The sequence below is a fragment of the Vipera berus genome (assembly GCF_964194415.1).
Source record: "Vipera berus genome assembly, chromosome: 1".
Taxonomy (NCBI): Eukaryota; Metazoa; Chordata; class Lepidosauria; order Squamata; family Viperidae; genus Vipera; species Vipera berus.
In genome coordinates this window covers 343,417,604-343,438,768 of record NC_138202.1, presented here as the reverse complement: position 1 = coordinate 343,438,768, position 21,165 = coordinate 343,417,604, and the positions used below count along the sequence as shown (strand labels likewise).

The window sequence follows — 21,165 nt, the reverse complement described above, 5'->3', positions numbered from 1 at the left end:
CTCAGCCTTCTCAATTCACATATTATACTAACTAAGCCATACTTTGCTTTGTTATGGTTTTCTGAGCAAACCACAATGAGTTGGGTAAAGACACAAGAAACAACGATTGCATTCACACAATACATTAAGCTCATGAACCTGAATGACGGCTTAACTCCAGCATTCCTCCTACCCATTACAGAGACACTTAAAGGGAGCTTCCATGGACAGAGACAGTGTATCTATAAACATGAGGCACAGGGGTGTATGGAAACAACCACCACCACTATCACCTCTGTCTGGTTCCAGAACACATTCGGCTGGCTACCATGGACACGGTCTGCTAAGTCCTGTTTAAATAGCCCTTTACTGTTTCGAGGTGACTTCTTAGAAGGGACCCCACTGCCCAAATTCAGGAGGCCAGACTTACAAGCTAACGGGCTCGGAGATGCGACGCGGCTGCGAAGAGAAACCGGCGTTAAGGTCAATTTCTCTCGAACGCCGAAGAGCAGCAGCTTCCTGCCTGCCCCCCTCCCCCTCCCCGAGTGCCCGTGGGATTTCTGCTGCCGGCCGGCCACCGTGGGAAAAGTGATGCTGCCTGACCCTGGACTGTTCGACACGGTTCGACAAGCCTCTTGTTCTTTTTTTTGTTTATTTGGGGGCGATTCGTTTCCTTTTCCGCCTAAGCCCGTTGACCTCCATGCACCCCACGCGTGCCGACCCGACCGGCAGCCGGAGAGGGCGACCACGACCACAATCCGAGCCCGGCTAGCCCTCCCCATCGCCGGCAGTACTCGGAGAAGACCCTCTTTCCCTCCGCCGGCCACCCCGGCCGTTCCGCGCAACGCGGCTTCAGTGCCTGTGGGCAGGTTCCAGCCTTCTTACCGTTGGCGCCGTACTTCTCCCGCTGCCGTCGGACCTGCTCGGCGCTGAGCCCGCAACTCTCCCGCACCCCGAAACGGCGCAGGACTTCTTCGGCGGTCAGGCTGTGCGTGTTCTCCATCGCCTGCTCCCGAGGGGCTTGGAAGCGCTTCTCGGCGCTGCCCTTCTGCCTGCTGTCGTCGGAGCAACTCCGAGAGGCGGAAGCCTCTGCGCTCGCTTGACTTCACGAGTCAGAGCCGAGCCAGGCTCCTCGCCGGCGAAGGTTTGCAAAAAGGGCTGGCGGGAGGGCGAAGCTCCTCGACGGCGCAGCGCCTCCCGCGCTCGAAGCTCCCTCGCCGCTCAAGCGGGGAGCCCCTTCGCTCCCTCCGGATCCGCCGACACGGGCTGCGCGCGGAAAGGACTGCGCTTTCCCGAGGGCCAGCCCTGCCCGCTGTGCCGCTGCTGGCGTCCTCTTTCCTTTGGAGTCGCCAGCGATTTCCCGCTCGGAAAGCGGGGAGACTCAAAGCCGGCGAACCTGGCCGCCGAGACGGATCGTCCCCGGGTTCCTTACTGCGGCCATGCCTCGCCTTGGAAAGTTACTTTCTACTCGGCTGCTGCAGAACTGCCTGACAACGCGCCCCTCCCACCACTTCCTTCGCTCTACAATGTCTTCTCGCCTTCCACCGCCAGGCTCGCCAAAGATCTCCTCCGCTCCCGCCTTGATCGACACCCTCGATCGCCTTGGACGTATTTATTTAATTATCCCCACTGAAGGGCTGAAGCGGGATCGCCGGGCGGCTACAACCTCGCCGGCCTCCCCCATTCACAAGCTACCTGCCTTCTTCTGATTGGTTCCGTTACGCCCTTGATACCTTCCTGCCTTACTGCCATTGGCCAAAGCGGGAGTTCTTAATTTGTTTATGGTCTTTTTCTTTTTCGGACCGAACCGGGAAGATGTTTGCTTTTGAACATTCACTTTTTGATTGTTGTTTTTAATGCCCGCCCTCCTGGACCTTTATTTTAGGAGGAAAAACCAAACAAATCCACGAATCTCCAGTCGTTGCAGCAATGGAAAGTAATGTTGGTGAGATCTGGAGAATTTCGGGTATCACAACGCATCTTTGCTCCCTTGGACCTGGACCAAACGGCGTTTTGTCTTGAACGGAGCCAACTCTTTTGCGGACGTGTGTGTGTGTGTGTGTGTGTGTGTGTGTGTGTGAGAGAGAGAGAGAGAGAGAGAGAGAGAGAGAGAGAGCATATCTATATCCATGTGTTTTTACACTGCATGTGCTTTCTACTTGAGGTGCAGGCAGTTGTAGGTTGTCTTCTAAAATAGTGTCATTTAAAGAGTAACTTGCATAGAACAGAAGCACAATAAAAATATCCATATACAGAAAGATAACTTGATGGTAGAATGGAATAAAACCAGAGGGGTAAAACTGGGCTTTGATTCGGCTTATAGCACTATGACCAAATTGTGCCAAAACTGAATGGTCCTGTGTTTACTGTTAGCATGGAATGCTGCATTTGTCCCAACTACAAATAAATCTGGGATATCAGTCTACACTTCTCTGTCTTACTAAAAATATGTTTTGTAAAAGACTTAATTAACCAGTGCAGTGGGCCCTATTTGGGGACATTGGTGCCATATCAAAATTCTGACTTGAAATGTAAAGAGTTGTGTGTGTGACATGTTGCACAACTAAGATAAAAGGGAAGGATGAAAAATATATAAATGAAGTGACCTGATCCTATAGAATGGAGTTGATGAATATATGCAGAAGCCAAGCTTTCTAATGAATGAAAGGGCTAAAATGTATCCTAGAAAATTCCAGTGCCTCTAGTTTGTTATGACTGGGTGTGAAAGTAGGAATCCATAGGTTTGTAATAGTTGCATTTTAATAGTGAATGCTTGTTGAAGGAAAAGTCTTCACCATGGTTCAGTCCAAGCCAGGAATAAACAACATGGCGACTGCTTTAGAAAGAAGGTTGCAGTTTATTGAAGAGGAGAGCCAGACAGGAAGATGGCTCTGGAAGAAGAGAAAGAGAGCACATGTAGGGAGTGGGTTTTTATACCCTCTGGGGTTCTTGAGGTTGTTTCCTGTTCCTGTTTGAGGCTTTGTATTTCCTGTGTCATGTACTTTTGACCTGTGTCTGAGTGTGCCCTTTGGCATCTGTGGGTTAATCCTATTATGTCCTGTCTTAGAGTTTGGGTGGGGTATGTAGATTTTAGGTGTTTTTGTCTTCCTAAGCTTCTAGCTGGGGGCCTCCAACCTTCCTGAATGGATTATTTACATCTGCATTTCTACAGAGCTGGTTTCTGCTTGGGGGAGGAAGACTTGGGGCTATTAAGAAAAAACTGGGCATGCTTTTCTGCCTCTTTAAGATCCTTTGAGGAAATATAATATTCTGCCCTTTTAATATTTCCTTCTCTGGGGGGGGGTGACTTCCCACATGCTGTTGATGAAGGAAGTAAAGGTGAGTTTGGGGGAAATTGTGCAACATTGTGAATGAATGGAATAGGGCAGGGGTCTTCAAACTTGGCCCTTTTATGACTCATGGACTGAGGAATTCTGGGAGTTGAAGTCCATGAGCCATAAAAGGGCCGAGTTTGAAGACCCCTGGAGTAGGGGGTTAAATGACAAGAAAGGAGAGAGAAGAACAAGGAAGTGATCTGGCTATTCAGAGACCCAAGAATTAATGAGTGATGAGTATCTCCTTAGGAAGAAGTTGGTATTGAACCTTATGTTTTAAGCATAAGGTTATTCATATGTGATATTCCATAATGATGTTTGCATAGAAATGTGTTGGGAATGCTTGTTGTAAAGTTAGAGTTAGCACTGACAGTCTCTGTATTTTTTTTATGAGGGTGATGCCATTCTGTAAATTGAGAACCCAAATGATTTGCCACAAGCGTTAGATAGATTATGTGATACAACAAAGATTATGAATCTGACTATTACAGCATTAAAAACCAAGATGATTATGTGTGGCAGAGGAAATGGAGTGAGCAATTGCTATTGCATTTGTTGTTAACACAGGTGAAACATTAGAGCAAGCAGATGGGTTTGTGTGCCTTTCTGGCATGTTGACTAAAGAGAAAGGGGAAATGGGCATAGCAATTTAAAGATATGCAAATGCTGGTAGAAAGGTAGATTTGTTTGATCTATTGCTAAGCTTAAATGTTGTTGAAAGAAACTAAAATGGCTGGATATATATTGAGCTGGTAAATGTCTCAGACAAAATCTTTTTTTTTAAAGTAGTCCAGTGTTTGTCAACCTTGACAACTTTAAGATGTGTGGATCTCAACTCTTAGAATTCTTCAGCTGGTTGGGGAATTCTGGGAGTTGAAGTCCACACGGCTTAAAGTTGCCAAGTTGAGAAACGCTGGCTACACAGATGAGTGTTAGGTTTGATACCTCAGGGACTGTTCTTCTTAGGAACCATAATTGGTAAGAGTGGAACTTTCATGCCCACAGGCAGGTATGTATGTATGTATGTATGTATGTATGTATGTATGTATGTATGTATTTACAAATAACTCAAAGAGGCAAACATAACTAACAGACTTTCCTCCTCCTAACTTCCCCACAACAACAACCCTGTGCAGTGAGTTGGGCTGAGAATGACTGGCCCAAAGTTGCTTTCATGGCTAACGCAGGACTTGAACTCACTCTCTCCCGCTTTCTAGCCTGGTATATTAACCACTGACTAGACCAAACTGGTTCTGTATACCTCTGGATTCCATGTGCTGATCAGAAAGTGAGCCAAGACGTACCAATATCTGGTACTGTTGTTAGAATTCATCCCTAACTTAAGAGTATCCACTATGAGACAGGATGAGTTGATATTGGCAATGTGCCAAAGTTCCACACACATTTTTTTCCCCCAGTAGTGGATTGAGGTAATACCCTCACTAAGACTACACATAGAAACATCTGGGTTGGCAGAGGTTCTTGTGGGATCACTTGTAACTTTGAGGTAGTTGATATTTAGTCCCCGTAAAAAAAAAGTTTTCTTCTATTCTAAACTGAAATAAATAATAAGAGATAAATCAGTGTGATATTCTATTTCATTCCAGCTCACCCATTTAAAAATGTGCTGAGAAGCTTCTGAGGAGTGACCCTGGACAGTTCATACAATTCACATAAATGAGGCATGTAGTTTGCTTGTTTTGCAGATTAGTCTATGTGAATCACAGCATGGCAATTTCTCAAGCTTTTATGGTTTCTCTTGTTATGTCAGTGCAGCCATCCTATTGCCCCAGTTAAAGGCTTGAAGCAGAACTAAAAGGCAGAAGAAGAAAAATGCATAATTTACAATTCCTTCTAGGAATAGCTGTCTATCCTGAAGACTCTACTGTAGTTGGATGTCCTGGGTCAAGTCAATGGGGCTGGATTAGATGACCTTTATAGTCGACCAATATTCTCTAAAATCACAGCCATTTCATACCCTGTAAATTACCCCAGCTGGTTTTTTTTCTGCAGCTGAGCAATTTTTTTGTGATCAAATACTACAACATACTAGAAATTTAGCATTTCTGAGTCACAGAGATGTCACCAAAGGAGGTAGAGTGAAAATGTTACCACTTTTCTTATAAGACAAAATAAATGAAGAATGTTTAATTTAGTAGAAGCTTAACACCCTTTTAACTCATTGTTTTCAGAAACAGCCACAAAAAGGTGTGCTACTTAGCATCCAATAAATCACTAGAAAGGGGAAAATAATGGGAAAGTAGAGGAAATAAAGAAAATTTGGGAGTAAATTCTGAAGGTTGAGTACTTTCTTCCAACGTAATTGCTCTCATTTGAACAGACTAAAGAGGCTTTCTGGGGGGGAAATGTAATGTCCCCAATTTAATTCAGCAAATATAATCAGTGAATAAATTTAATTGTTATGGAAATTCTAAATATAACAAACTTTTTTGAAGATTGCCTTGGATCCAATTTCTGTTTTGGAAAATATTCTCTAGTAGTGGAGATCATCTGTCAGCCGGATTTCTGGATGAAATTTTGGCAATTGCTATAGCTCAGCTATCAATCCTTTTAGCTTGCCAATAATATTGATTGGTTGATAATGGTTTGAGAGACAGCTGAAAAGCATAAATTAGTGCGAGACATCTAGCTGAGAAATATATATTTCCAGCCATATTTGAGCCCATGGTGAAGAAATGAAGGCTACAGGTAATACACTAGAAGGCATAATAAAGACTTTTGCTGTGATAAAACAAATAAAACTTGCCCCTTTCCCCAATGTCAGGGAAGTTTGTACACATCTGACAAAACCGAGTGAGGTCCTTTTTTCTCTTATTTCCTTCATCAGTTTAGGTGACACAAAGAAATTGGTATCCTGTGAACCAAGTCTACATGTAATTTAATATACAGTTTTAAGTAAATTAATATTAACTCATTTGAAAAAGGTTAGCAGAGTCACTCCCTATGTAGACTGATTCATTTAAAGGCTCACTTGAAGGGAGGGGGGTATCTCTTATACCCATATGTCTGTTAAATCCAAATGTATGTCACTTGCATCAGCCTATCCTGTTTTGAATTAATTATGTAAATTGATACAAATAATATAAATGGCACTATTGGCATAAGTGTGTATTTACACAAATGAGGCAAATTAAGGCAAATGCTTAGAGCTTAACTGAATTGCCCAGGCAACTCTGGATGCAACAGATTTGTCCATTACAGGCAATCCTCAACTTACGTCCACAACTGAGCCCAAAATTTCTGTTGCTAAGTGAGACATTCGTGAAGTGAGTTTTGACCCATTTTACGACCTTCCTTGCCACAGATGTTAAGTGAATCACTGCCATTGATAAGTTAGTAACCCGGTTGTTAAGTGAATCTGGTTTCCCTATTGACTTTGCTTGTCAGAAGGTCGCAAAAGGTGTCCTTGGAACATAAGTATGAACCAGTTGCCAAGCATCTGCATTTTGATCACCGGACCATGGAGATGCTGCAAAGGATTTAACTGTGAAAAACGGTCATAAATCACTTTTTTCAGTGCCATTGTATCTTTGAATGGTCACTAAACGAACTATTGTAAGTCGAGGATTACCTGTATTTTGAAGTGACACCCAGATGCAAATTTTGTCTATTGCGTACGATGTTCGCCATTAAAGCAAAGGTTATCTTTATCTTATATCTTTATATCCAGTGCTTTTTTTTGTAAAAGAAGAAGGTGCCAGAACTCACACATGTCATACAACCTGCCTTGCCTACCCTACAAGGTTCCATCCAAAAAAGGTGCCGGAACTCCATTCTGGGTGTTCTATGAGAAAAAAAGCCCTGTTTATATCTCCTCCTCCTCCTCCTCCTCCTCCTCCTCCTCCTCCTCAGGTGTGGAGGGGAAAAGGTGACAGCTAGGCTAGTTAAGACTTACCTTTTTTGTCACATTGGAATGATATTGTAACAACTCTGGGCCCACCAGGAGAGTTCCAGAAAAAGGTTTTATATTCCTCCAAGTCAACACATCTACAGGGGAAGGGTCTAAAAAGTCAAGATGATGACCACATGGCTTTATGTGCATCTATCATTAAAAAGGGGTCTGGCTTCCATTGCTGACACCATCTTGCTTGGTAGATGCCTGCTCCAGACCTTTTAATGTTGATCTTGCTTTAATCTGGAGTTTGTTCTTCATTTTTTTAGTATTGGAATGCATTTCTCCTTTTCTGTTCCGGTTTCACAACCTATGGATAGCTAAAAACTTTTTAGAAAAGACCAGAGTGGGCATAGGTATAGGGCTATCTTTATTTTTAAATTTGTATTGTGCCTTAAAAAAAATTCTTTTAAGGCTTAATGCTGCAAATCCCAATGTTTTTCATTTTAAAATATCAGGAAACTGTGCTATCGGCTTTCAACACTCTGAAGAGGCATTAGGAGCTGCAAAAAGAAAAGAGAGTTAATGTACTTATTTTGTTTTCTGCTGAAAATTAGTGGAAATTGCAGGGCTTTCATTTCACTCTTCACACCAAACTTCGTTGCGGCTCTGACAGATGAAAGCAAGATAAAATAAAACAGGACTGGGGGAACCACATCTGCCCTGCAAGTCACAGGTTGCAACTTTTGACCTGCATCCAGACCCTTAAGGTGTGTCTCTTTTTGAAAATCTCCTTATATAGGCAGAGTATATTTTCCTTCTGAGCTTTACAGAAGGCTTGTACATTTTTATTACCTATGATTTTAGAAAGCACGCACTATATTCACAGACGTTCTTCCTTAAAGCTTTCAGACACTTGGGGGCTGTTGCTTTCATGCCTTTTTATGGGCTTTCAAAAGACACATGGTTGGTCACTGCTGGAGACATAAAGCTGAAGTAACTGAGCTCCTGTTTGATCTGAGAAGGCAGCTTGCATGTACAATTCCACTTAATTATTTCATCACTTTTTTTCCTCAGCATGCTATTTATCTTTGGAGCAAGGAAGCGACCCCTGTCTAAGCATGCAAAATCATAAACAATGTGGTGTTTTGTAATTGAACAGAATTAATGGCCTCTGTCCAGGAAGAATGATGGCATCTGATTGAGATAGTTCCATAAATATTAGAGCATCTACACCCCCTTACTTTAATTTGAGCTGGAACTACAGATGATGTGCCAGCGCTTTCCTTCAAAGAACACAATTTGTTTTCCTGCACTTGTTCTCTGCCCCACATCTTGCGTTTCTATTTTCATATGAAAAGTGGGAGGAAGGTTCGGAGCCTCTGGAAAGCTGAGATGGAGGCAGGGGAGGAGGATGGGGCAGTGAACAGCATTGTCCCCAGCATGTTTTCGGTTTTATTTGTCAGTGATCAGCATCTGTGACAATTCTGAATAGAGATGTTACATAATGCAATGATATTAGTGTTGTTAGACTTGTTGTCTTTCCATCTTGGCCCCAGGTTTCCTATGCACACAGAACAGCTGGGCTGACACGAAGGGAATTATGATGCTCAATGTTTATTTTGATTGTTGCAAGGAACTTCAGGTAAAACATTATTTCAGAATTTTGTTGGTGGTGACATTGCAAGACTAGAAAAACAATAGCCCAGTTGATCTAATAGGTCAGAGGTGGGGCCTAATTGGTTGGGGTGTCTATAAATGTTCCTTTATACCCCCTGCTCTCTAAGAGGGTGGATGGCATAGATAGCTGAAAATTCCAGTCACTTTGAATGGGTCTCTGGGGACAATACAATGTAAATGAATGTAAAGAGCTTGTTTTTTGGCCCTATCTTAATATCTAGCCCAGGGGCACAGAAAGTATGGAATGTATAGGCCAGGGACTGCTTTGCTCATCTGTTTTCTAGGTCATGTACCAGTAAGATTTGAGTTGCAACTACATTTGGTTTTCTTCTCCAGGAAGTTGCTGTGATTCAATTCACGTCTGGATGGTCTAAGAATGAGATGTTCCCCAACTCTTGTCTGCTGAGATCCAAGTACAGGCAGTCCCCAGATGAAGAATAAGTTGCATTCCTTAACTCTGTCTTTAACTTGCACTTGTATTTAAGTTGCAACTCATCCTTACAAACCAACTGCCCATCATTAAAAATGGCAGACAGCATTGTCCTTCCTTGAGTTGATGAACCACTAAAGCCATACAGTGTTATCAAGAAGTGCTGAAAACTGCTGAAAACAGGCTATACATTAAAAACATACAGCTTTGGGGGTTCTTGAAAGCATTGTGAGGCTTCAGGGGTTCATCAACTTTAAGATAATGCCATTTACCATTTTTATTACTAGGCAGCCCATTCATATATCTTTGTTATACAGTATCTCTGTTCTATCCTTAAGTTGGGTGCTCTTAACCAGCAACTGCCTGTAGATTGTGTCAAAATTGAACCTCAAAGTTTCAGTATGCAAAGTTGGGGTGTCTATAAATGTTCCTTTATACCCCCTGCTCTCTAAGAGGGTGGATGGCATAGATAGCTGAAAATTCCAGTCACTTTGAATGGGTCTCTGGGGACAATACAATGTAAATGAATGTAAAGAGCTTGTTTTTTGGCCCTATCTTAATATCTAGCCCAGGGGCACAGAAAGTATGGAATGTATAGGCCAGGGACTGCTTTGCTCATCTGTTTTCTAGGTCATGTACCAGTAAGATTTGAGTTGCAACTCAGGCAGGAAAACAAAGTCTGATGTTATCTAACTTTAATTCAGTATTTTTGGTGAGTATATATTACTGTTTGTATCTTTTAGTATTATGTTCCCACCTGTTAATCTGCATATTTTACCTGTAGAGCATTTTAGATAAATGCCAACATTTTTTTCCCTAGTACTATAACCAGTGCTTTTTTTGTAAAAGAAAAAGGTGCCGGAACTCACACATGTCATACAACCTGCCTTGCCTACCCTACAAGGTTCTATCCAAAAAAGGTGCCGGAACTCCGTTCTGAGCGTTCTATGAGAAAAAAAAGCCCTGACTATAACCATTTGGTTCTCTACTTCTCTACTCTCTGCAGATGCTCAGGCTGCATTCATATAAAATAATTAACTTGATTACTTTAGTACCACTCTCTTAATCTTCTTCTCCCTAAGATGAGTAGGTCTGATCACTTTCCATAGCTCCATTTGTCTGATTGAAAGTGACAAGTCAACGCTCATCAATTTCATGGAAGGCAGTTTCCTTCAGGGGTTCCTCCTTGCTCAACGTTTGAAACTAACAGGGTTTTCAGTCTGTGCAATTTAATCGATGTTCATTTTTTCCCCAAGAAAAGAAATGGTAACAAAGCTGGTTAGATGGATATTAAAAGGCACCGACTTCTTCTGCAAGAGCTACAGGCAATATATTGACCTTTAAGAAGGTACATATTTCAAATGGCGAACACACAAACAAAAGTGATCTTTCACCTGAGATAAATTTGAAGAAATCTTTCTGTTTGTGCCTTTAGTTTCATAAGGCTGGACTATGAATTTGAAATTGTCCAGCTCTTATAGTGGAAATACATTTATTTTATACACCGACGGTCTCCTCTTTAGCCCCGGTATTGTCAGTAATCCAGATTCTATAAATAGTTTCATCTTATAGCCACAAAAAAAACCTTTCTGTTAGCAAAAGAACAAACATATCCTTTAGCCCTCAAAGTGTGTTTGAAGAACCATGTTTTCTCAATGGAGATTTCAAGAGAGAGAAACAGCAATGGAGAAAGTGCGTTTCTGTGGGCCCTGTATGGGGGAAGTCCCTGGAAGAGGGGACACCCTGTCCTTTTTGACCTTATCAGCCAGGCAGATGTTATTAAGGACATGTGGTCCTGCAGATAGCCAAGCCCTAAATAACTCACATTTGGATTGCCTCCAAAGCCAACTGGTAACCATTGAAGTTCCCAGAGTCATGGTGTTATATAGGCAGAATGAGAAGCACCCATGACTGTTTGGGCTACTTCTTCTGCCCTGTGTGAACTGTGTGATCTCTTGAACACTTTTACTACTTTCAACTCCTCCATTTAATATCATGGAGAAGTACAAATTATAAGAGGAGTTTAACGGTAAATCCAGATCTGCTTCCACCCGATTATGATGAAAGTACAAGTAGTCCTTGACTTATGTCTGTAATTGAGCCTCTCATAAATTACAGACATAAGTCATGGTAATCATTAAGTGGGCCACCACATGGTTGCCCTAGATTATTATGTGACCTTTTTTGCAGCAGTTGATAAGTGAATGCTGCGGTTGTTAAACAAGTGTGTTGTTTTTTGCCAAAAAAAACAGACCTCAGCAAAAAAAAAATGCTAAAAATTGTGATCATGTGATCACAGGAGGCTGTCAACAGCTGTAAATATGAGCTGGTTGCCAAGCATCCAAAATGTGATCATTGATTGCGGGGTGTGTGTGTGTGTGTGTGTGTGTGTGTGTGGCCATTGGAAATGTGAAACTGGGCCATAAGTAACTTTGGAGAGATCCATCATAACTTCAAACGGTTGCTAAGTGATTGGTTGTAAAGTGAGGGCTACCTATAACACAGCCCATGCATTTCTATCTGTTCTTGAATATGGGCATGGGCATAACATCCCTGCTAGGCCCCCATTCATCAATTCACTCCCACTAAGAAAGATCTGCAGAAGCAAAACCACTTGACCATTTAAAATTGCACAAACATAATTTTGCACACACACATTGCCCCAGCTGGTTCAAGGGAAATGGAGCTGCATAAAATTCCCTGTGTGCCTCCATTTCATTTCAAGGCCTTTCAGGTCCATTGCTGACAATACATTTGATGAACAATTTCTATTCAGGTTGTTTGTTTTGCATCTATATATCCTGATTGTTTGCTGTGCCTTTATGCAGCTCCGTTAGAGCACGGGTGAGGGGGGCTGGGGGGAGAGGTTTTCGCTTGCCAAACACCTGCAGTTCAGGAGCAGCCAACCGTTTATCTTACAAGGTGTTCAGGTTCACCCTTTCAGTCAGCAGCCACCAAAGTGATCGGGTTTCATTATATACAACACATTTATCACACACAGAAAGTATTTTTGTCAACCTCAAAGGTTTATTTTACTTTCATTAATGCATTTTATTGTGGAAACAACAGAAAGCCGGACTGACACCATGCAAACAAATGTGTAACATTGAAAGGTCAATTCTGAGCCCAGATAAGGAAACCCAGGAGAGCTGATACACACAGATGCAGTTTGTTGCTTCAGTTGATTCTGACTTCATGTTTAGTACTTTGCTTTGGGATAAAGTTTATTCCAGTTTCCAAGACAAGGGGAACTTTAATGAACACAATGGCTTTAATGTAGTCTTTCCTAAGCCGGTTCCCTCCAGATACATTCAAACACTGTAGCTCCCAGAATTCTCTGATAGAAGGTCTGAATTTGCAATCTCCTCAAATTGGGAAAGGAAGTTTTAGGGTTTGCCTTTTGAACCTTGGGTGCTCCAGAAGACTCCTGAAAATAACATGGATAGCCAAGGAAACAAAGAAATGGATCACAGAAGAAATTGGTCCAGAGTTCTCACTCGGAGGACAAAGGACCAGATTCAAATGATCATATTTTGGAAAGATCTACTCCCAAAAGACCACCACAACAAGGTGGATGAAGTTAATTATAGCAGTGAAGAAGCAAGTTGAGGACAGTTCATCCTGGAGAAGATCTGCCTACATCAGGGGTCTTCAAACTTGGCTTGCCTGGCTGAGGAATTCTGGGAATTGAAGTCCACAAGTCATAAAAGGGTCAGGTTTGAAGACCCCTGGCCTACATAGCCGTTAAGAACTGACACAAATTTGATAGCACATCATCAAATGGATTCTGATAGATTTCAAATCATAGATTTCACAACAGGCACAGGACTTCTGGGAGCATGGAGAGCTTCTCCAAGCAAGGCAGGAGTTAGCAGGTAGTCCAAAGTAGGCAGTATATAGACCTATGTTACTATTTTTATTTTTAAAAAATATTTAATTTTTATATTTTTTTACATGCCTCAGAACAAGGGACTGCTTTTTTTAAAGACAGCATGATGGATTTAGCTTGGCTCTTGGAGGCCAGGGAAAGTACTATCTTCAAGGCAGTTGTTTGTCTGAAGGTGATGGCAGAAGATGCATCTATTCAAAAGCATTCCCCACGTGGATTCTCTAACATTCCCCTCAACCTCAAAGCATTGCCATGTAATATATCTGCTACCATATTATGAACTTGAGGGAATGAAATGTGAGGAAGTTGTGGCTGCTTCAGTGTTATTGGCTGCTGCTAGGCTGTTGTTGCTACAGTCACATGATCTTTATTTTCATCATGACAGTATCCAAGACAGTCTCACAATCCTTCTCTCTTCTCTAACCCATCAGCATCCACTTACATTCCTGCTGAGCAGGGGAAGGGGAAAAGAAGGAAGGAAGGAAGGAAGGAAGGAAGGAAGGAAGGAAGGAAGGAAGGAAGGATTTTCAATGCTTTTGCCAGATTCCCATAAATAAACGTAGTGTGGGGAAACTGACAGGAAATTGGAAGTTGTTCCTGTCCCATTGCTTTTTTGCCCTTCCTTGGTCAGGTAAAAAATATCTCTGAAACAATGACTCAGTGGAACATGGATAGTGTGTTTGTGTGTGTGTGTGTGTGTGTGTGTGTATGTAATTTGTAAACTCACCATCAGCATCCATCAAAAGGAGGATGGTTGGCCAGCTATCATTTGCCTGACCAAACATAATTACATCTCATGCTGTTTCTTTTCCCTGATATTTCTGCTGCAGCTGGGGGGGGGGAGTACTTAGGAGGGGGGAAGTACAAATATGAGCAGGAATATGAATAGAAGAAGGAAAAGATGAAGAAAATTATTCCTGTGGCTTAAAGAGTGCGATAGCTAGAGGAAAATTATATTTTTATCTGTTATATCTGTTCCATGCAGCTGATAAGGACAAACACACTTCTAAAATATAGAGATATATTCCCATGACTCTTGCTGGGCTTTTTATGGAGCTGCAGAACTCGTTGGGTGACATGGTTACCAGATCTGGAGGAAGCTGATAACATAAGGTTACCAAGCAGGCCACATTTTCCAAACCAGATAAGAAAAGTGTGTTAACTCACAGATAACCAATACCAAGCTTTAGGAAAGAATCTAAGTGTAAGACTGACCAGTTATGCCCTTGCATTCAAGTGAGCTTCACTTATCAACTGTTGGGTCCTAATGTGGTTCAGCCCAATGACAGAGCTTTGATCATGTGTAGCCACCAACTTGAATTCTCTCTCTCTCTCTCTCTCTCTCTCTCTCTCTCTCTCTCTCTCTCTCTCTCTCTCTCTCTCTCTCTCTCTCTCTCTCGTGTGCACACACCTACACATATGCACACACTGGTTCTGTCCTTAATTTGAACCCTTTGGAGTCTATTTTGATGCAGAAATCCTTGGGCTATGCAACATTTCAGAATGTAAGGCTGCACTTACCCTTTTGAATAGTGCCCACGTTGGCCCCACAAAAAGTAGGGCTGTTAAAAAAAGAAATAGTGAAAATGTGGCTGGACCAAAACCAGGAGATGTAATTTGGGTTAATAGGCTTGTCCTTAAGGTTAGTCATTTCTCCTGGTTTGTTGCAAACTGAAATGAGAGAATTTGGGGGTGGGGAAAAGAGGTTAGGCTAAAGATCCTAACTTAATTGCATCTTCCAGAGGAAAACAAAGCGCAGGGTCAGCAACTCTATGGTGTCAAATTGTGCAGCTGTCCCATTTGCAAAAACACTTTCCTGGGAAAACCATCCTGTCAGCTCAGGCCAAGGAATAAGGACAATCTGCGAGGCAATCAGAGCTTTGAGAAAGGAAAGGAAAGCAACTCCCTCAAAAGAAATTGTGTTCAAGGAATAACGGCCTCTTTATTCTTTCCAAGCCCCACAGCCTTGTAGTCCTGCCCCATAAAGACAGCCTAATAGCCTCACTGACCTCTCTAGGCACATGATGAGCTACATCCAATCAAATAATTGCTTGGGATCTACCCGATCAAATGTCCTGCTGCTGTACCCAATCAGATGTATACTCCAATTTGCATAAGGCTATAAAGAAGGAGTGTGACCCCCACCCCTCTTTAGGCCCAACATTAACTGCAATGTTGACATTAAGCCTTCTGGGCTTCTGTGTAATGTGCTGTGGTCTATGGTTCAAATGTGCCCTTGGGGAAATTCTCCTACAATTGATATTTCGGAATGCTGAGTGATGCAGGAACAGTGGAAGACTGAAACAGAAACTAGATAATAGGAAGTCCTCAACCATTCATTTAGCATCCATTTGAAGTTACAATGGGAGATGAAAAAGTGACATGACCAGCCTTCACACTTAGACATTTGCATCATCTCCATGGTCATGTGATCAAAATTTGGGCCCTTGGCAACCGGCATGTATTTAAGTAAGGTTGTGGCATCCCAGGATCACATGATTGCCATTACAACCTTCTGAGCTGGTTCCAATAAACAAAGCCAATAAGAGCAGCTGGATTCGCTCAATAATCACAGCAAAAGAAGGTGGTAAAATCAGGCACGACTCAGTGGTCATCTGGCTTAATGACAGAATGCTGGTGCCAATTCTGGTGGTAAGTCAAGGACTACCTTTGTGTATAAACTCCCAAGAGGCTCTGGGAACCTTACCCAATGCTTTCACCTATTAATTGTGTGCATGAAAGCCCTCGCAAGGAGCTACCTGTGGTGGCCTGGCCTGGACAAAGCCACTGAGGAACAAGTAGCGGGGTGCTACCAATGTCAAAAGTCCAGGCCTGAGTAACCACATGCTCCTGTGCACAGGTGGGAAACCACGTACAATCCGTGGTCCAGGGTGCACATAGATTATGCTGGACCATTTCAAGGGCAGCTATTCTTAGTGGTCGTGGACAGCTACTCTAGGTGGTTAGAAGTGGTGCCTGTGAAAAGTATGACGTCTGCCAAGACCACACAGGTGCTGAGGGGCCTCTTTGCCACACATGGGTTACCTGATGTGATTGTATCTGATAATGGGCCTCAATTCACATCTACCGAATTCCAGGATTTCATCAAGGCCAACTCGATTAGACACACAACGGCTGTGCCCTTCCACCCGTCCAGTAATGGCTTGGCAGAGAGAATGGTGAGATCAACGAAAGACATGCTGAGATGCATCATAGCTGGTGACTGGCATCAGAGACTGGCTCAATTCTTACTGGCTCAACACACAACACCCTGTATGGCTACGGGTAAGAGCCCAGCGGAGTTGCGCTGGGGAAGAAGACTAATATCTAGATTGGACAGACTTCACACAGACAGGGTGGCCGCAGAGGCAGAACAACCCAACACAGCCAGGGATCTGGCCATGGGGGAATTAGTGTGGGCCAGAAACTATGGAATGGGAGAGAAGTGGATGCAAAGGGGTGGTGGTTGACAAAACAGGGCCATTGTCATATGTTGTTGAGGGGGAAGGGGGCCGTCAGGTCAGAAGACATATTGACCAACTCAGGAAGCGGGCACCGAAGAACCAGCAACAACAACAAGAGGGCCTAACGGCTGTATTACAACCACCACTTCCAGCACCAGCTCATCAATTTGAAAAAACAACACCACCTCAAACAATGCCAGTATCTGCAAATGCAAGGGATGAGCGGGCGTCACATGAGGGTCAACTAACAGCAGAATACAGGAGAACTGTACCAGTGCAACGGCCTCAGCAGGAATCCCATACAGATCTGATAAGGGAGGGGGCTCAGCCAAGAGCAGGACGGGAGGCTGACATTGCAGGGGAAGGGGTGTGTGATCTAACTAGTGAGAGTGAATCAGGGGCCGGGAATCTGCCGGGAAGACATTCGGCCAGGACACACAAAACCCCAGCATATCTCAAGGACTTTGTGAGGTCTTAGTGTTGGTGATGGGTGGCAGTGAAGACTAGGGAATTTCAACCGCAGTTTTGTTCTCGTTGGGGGGGGAAGGGGTGTTATGTACATAGGATCGTCAGGTCGGAGCAGCCACCTGATTGGTCAACCTGACCGGCGGAAAAATAGAGCAACTGGGTTGGTTAGCTCAAGGGGCATCGGCATTATAAAAGGGGCACCGGGGGGCGTGCAGGGGATTCCATCTTGTATTCAATAAACGGCTCTACGTACCGGTACTACCCTGTCTCGTTCCTGTCTCCACACGGTTGGCCATGCTATAACAATAGGCATCTCAAGCTTTTATAAGAAAGTGAACCTTGCAAGCAGAAGAGTCCCAGAGAGTTTCCGGCTTGATCAGAATAGCCTGCAGACAGCCAGAAAAAGCTTCCCGTGGCACCCAGTTTAAACGAAGCATTTCAAATGACTTTGCATGCATCTGCTCAACCTCTTAAAAGCAATTGTCTCCCTACTGCCTCCTTTACCCTCTCAGCGGACTTCACCAGAGAGAAAAAGAGGAAGGAAGTAAATGTTACCAAGCCAGATACGGAATCAAAAATAGAAACATACTGTACTTTCAGAGGGAGATCCCACACTCAGTAAAGGTCAACATCCTGAAACCCTATCTAGCCCAAATCTAGCCCAAATCTAGCCGCTAAATTCTTCCTGCCTTCCTTAGTATAATGGAAAGTATAAGTCACTCATAGCTACAAAAACAAGGAAATGCTTGTAACTGAGATGGGGGGATATCATTCAAGTGTTTGGGGCCCTTTGGAGACTGAGCTATCTTACTGATTTATGTATTAGATTTATTACCTGGGGCAATCTAGAATCAGCAGTTATGAAACATTAAAAAAAAATCCACTGTGAAGAATTAAAGTGACATAGAGAATCATAAAACCTAACAACCATAGTACAGTCATCATCTTAGGCATAATCTTCAATGTAAGGCCTTCTAGTACACCTCTGTTGTTGAGAGTTGTCAGAAGGCCCAAGTTGTAGAGACCATCATTAGTTCAAATGGCACTTTGACAAATCAGCCATCAATAGACACATAGACATTAACATCTATAGACTTTGCAAAAGAGACAATCAACCAGCCCCTAAGAGGAAAAAGACCCCAGAATCTCTCCACCAGTAATACGCACTCAGATCAGCACAGATTAACTCCAAGGTCAGCTTCAGACCAACAATCAAGTAAGCAATACCCCAATCAAGAAACTATCAAAGAGCCATTAGTAAACAGGTCAACCAAAGAATCCCTAAGACTGCCCCCACCCACATGGGCAGGCAAGATACCAGAACAGGGGTCTTCAAACTTGGCCCTTTTATGACTTGTGGACTTCAACTACCAGAATTCCTCAGCCAGGCATGCTAGTTAGAGTAATGAAACATCTGCGAGAAAACAAGAAAGCTCAGAGAGAACCAAGGACTCCTCATTTACAAAATATCTCCGGCTAAAATAACCTGCTTTGACAGGAGTTGACTATCTTTTCGAATGCAGTATGGTTTGCCCAGTGCTTTTTTTGTAAAAGAAAAAGGTGCCGGAACTCACACACATCATACAACCCGCCTTGCCTACCCTACAAGGTTCCATCCAAAAAAGGTGCCGGAACTCCGTTCTGAGCGTTGTATGAGAAAAAAAGCCCTGGGTTTGCCCTGATGCTGTGGTCACATCACCCATTCTTTCTAATTCTCATGTAATTTCACTGATCTCACCATTATCATCTTGCAAATTCTCACTCGAAAGCCCAAAGGATATGTAAAAATATGAACATCTCACATGATTTGGCAATTTGTGAGATTACAGCCTGTTAAATTTATATATAGATTTCTGATCTAACCACTTGTATGGTAAGCCAACAACAACTTTATTGATTAGCCCTTGTGCCATATCAAAGTGCAAAGTTCCAGCACAAATTGCCACCAAAATTTGACAAAAACAACCCAAATTGGAATTTGATAAAATACAATTCAAAATGGAATCAGAATAAAATACAATTTAAAATGAAATGGTAATAAAATACAATCTAAAATGAAATTGTAATAATGTACAATAATTTAAGATATAGATAAAATATGATAAAATTATATTTCGCCCTTGCGAATCTACCCCAATCAGCCCCACCTATGCAGATCTCAACTGGACCATTTTGTTTAAGTACTGTGCTACGTTAAATGTTATTTTCAAATTCTGGCCGGACATGAGGTAAGTTGTTTTGATATGGGGATCCCAATGGGTCATTCGTTTGGTATATAGACCAAGATACCTGCCTCTCACCCTCTTATACAGGCAACAGTCAAACAGGATGTGAGCCAGGTCTTCTACTTCTGCTGCTCCGCAAATGCAGAGATGTTCATTATAGGATATAGCATGAAGTCTCCCATATCTGACCATTGTGTCAAGCTGTTCGAATCTCACTCGCGTAAATATCTCCCTGAGGTGTTTTGGGAGTTGTGACTTCAAATAACTGTCTACTTGAAAAGTACGTTTGTATTTACTCAGCCATTTCAAGTTACCCACCTTACCAAGGATAGCTATATCAATTTGTGTTTCTATATCCTTAATTCTTTGGGCAACTCTTTTTTGGGATTGGACTCCTGTTACGCAAGAGACGGGAAGGCCACAGCTTCTTACAAAATTTGTTAGTTTGGTGATCCAGGAGATTTGTGATTGTAGTTTTATTTGCTCTAGTAGGCATAACTTGGGGAGTCTTTCAGTCTCCATTTCATTAACTTTGCACCAGTAGTTATAAGCTCTAATTTTAGATAATGCATGAATTGTATGAATTCCCAATTCAGCTCTAACTGCTGCAGCAGATGTTCTTGGATCTACACCCAAAATACATCTCAAATGCTGGGACTGTGTCTGTTCTAGGACTGTGGTTGAGTAAAGACCCCAAATTTCTGCTCCATACAAGAGCATTGTGGTAACCGTAGCCTTATAAACCTTGATTAATGGGGCTAGGGATCCTGGGTAACTATGGTTCTTTAGTTTGAGCAGTAAATTCAAACGGGCTTTTGCTCTAAATGTACTCCGTTGATGATGGCAGGCCCAAGACCCAGTCTTGGAAAAAGTTACACTCAAATATACAAAGGTGTTAACTTGTTCAATTGGTTCACCATCTAATTGCCACTTATGTATCTGATGGTTTCTTCCAAACACCATTGTTTTTGATTTAGATTTGCTAATGATTAAGAAGTTATCCTGGCAATAAGAGCTGAATCTTCTTAATAGCCTCCGTAATCCTACTTGTGAATATGATAATAAAATCATATCAGCATAAAGCAAGCTGTTTAAGTATTTAGGATCATCGGCATGTGTACCATTAACCCAGGCAAGTCATTGATGTATAAATTAAATAATAATGGGGCCAGGGTACACCCTTGCCTTATCCCTTTATTTGTGTGAATCCTGTTAGTCAGGGCCCCATTAACCCCATACCGCACCCTCAAACAGGTACTTGTGTAAAGGGCTTTAATCAAAGCCAGAAGTCTGGGTTCTATTTTAAGGGATGTCAATTTACTCCATAGTACTTCTCTATTTACCATATCAAATGCTGCTGTAAGGTCTATGAAAGCAGCCATATTTGGCAATTAGGTGGTTCAAGACAAAGCAGTTATCAATAGTAGATCTGTTTTGTCTAAAACCTCCTTGTTCTTCTGTGAGGATGTTGTTTTCCTCTACCCAGATTTCTATTCTGTTCAAAAGGTACCCAGCACATATTTTTGCTACCATGTCAGTCAGGCTGATGGGCCTGTAGTTACTAGGATCCTTTTTATTCCCTTTTTTATATATGGGAACAGCTATTGCCATCTTCCACCCGTCTGGTATATGGCAGGTGTTATTTATGTGTGTAAAAAGACCTGCTAATACAGGGCCCCACCAATTGGGAAATTTCTTAAATAATTCTGCTGGTAAAAAATAGTCGCCTGGGGCTTTATTGCTCTTTAAGCTTTTAATGATGGACTGTATCTCCTTTTCTGAGACTGGTGGCCAAGGGGGGGAGAGGTAAGCCTCCCATAAGCTCCACCCAGAGGACACCAT

The 21,165-nt window shown here is 42.6% G+C and overlaps 1 protein-coding gene and 1 long non-coding RNA gene across 6 annotated transcripts in view; one reads left to right on the top strand and one right to left on the bottom strand.

Annotated features, from left to right (window-relative positions):
- Positions 1-2,869, bottom strand: part of ATP2A3 (ATPase sarcoplasmic/endoplasmic reticulum Ca2+ transporting 3) — a 153,295-nt gene extending 150,426 nt beyond the window's left edge. For 2 of the 4 annotated variants that reach the window (XR_014024653.1, XM_081314138.1), the window contains exon 1: positions 865-2,869. Coding sequence is in view for 2 of the 4 variants with exons in the window: in XM_081314138.1 (XP_081170264.1) it covers positions 865-982 (118 nt within the window). In the remaining 2 variants the exon portion in view is untranslated. The remainder of the gene's footprint in view (positions 1-864) is intronic. The other 2 variants (XR_014024654.1, XM_081314137.1) reach the window with 1 other exon arrangement.
- A 1,359-nt stretch (positions 2,870-4,228) lies between these two features.
- LOC308659977 lies at positions 4,229-10,096 on the top strand. Of its 2 annotated transcripts, XR_014024657.1 has the most exons (4): positions 4,229-4,996; positions 7,785-7,937; positions 8,727-8,812; positions 9,184-10,096. It is a non-coding gene; the product is annotated as an uncharacterized lncRNA (long non-coding RNA). The 2 variants fall into 2 exon arrangements; XR_014024658.1 differs by lacking the exon at positions 4,229-4,996 and having other exon boundaries at positions 5,036-7,937.
- Positions 10,097-21,165: the final 11,069 nt, after the last annotated feature.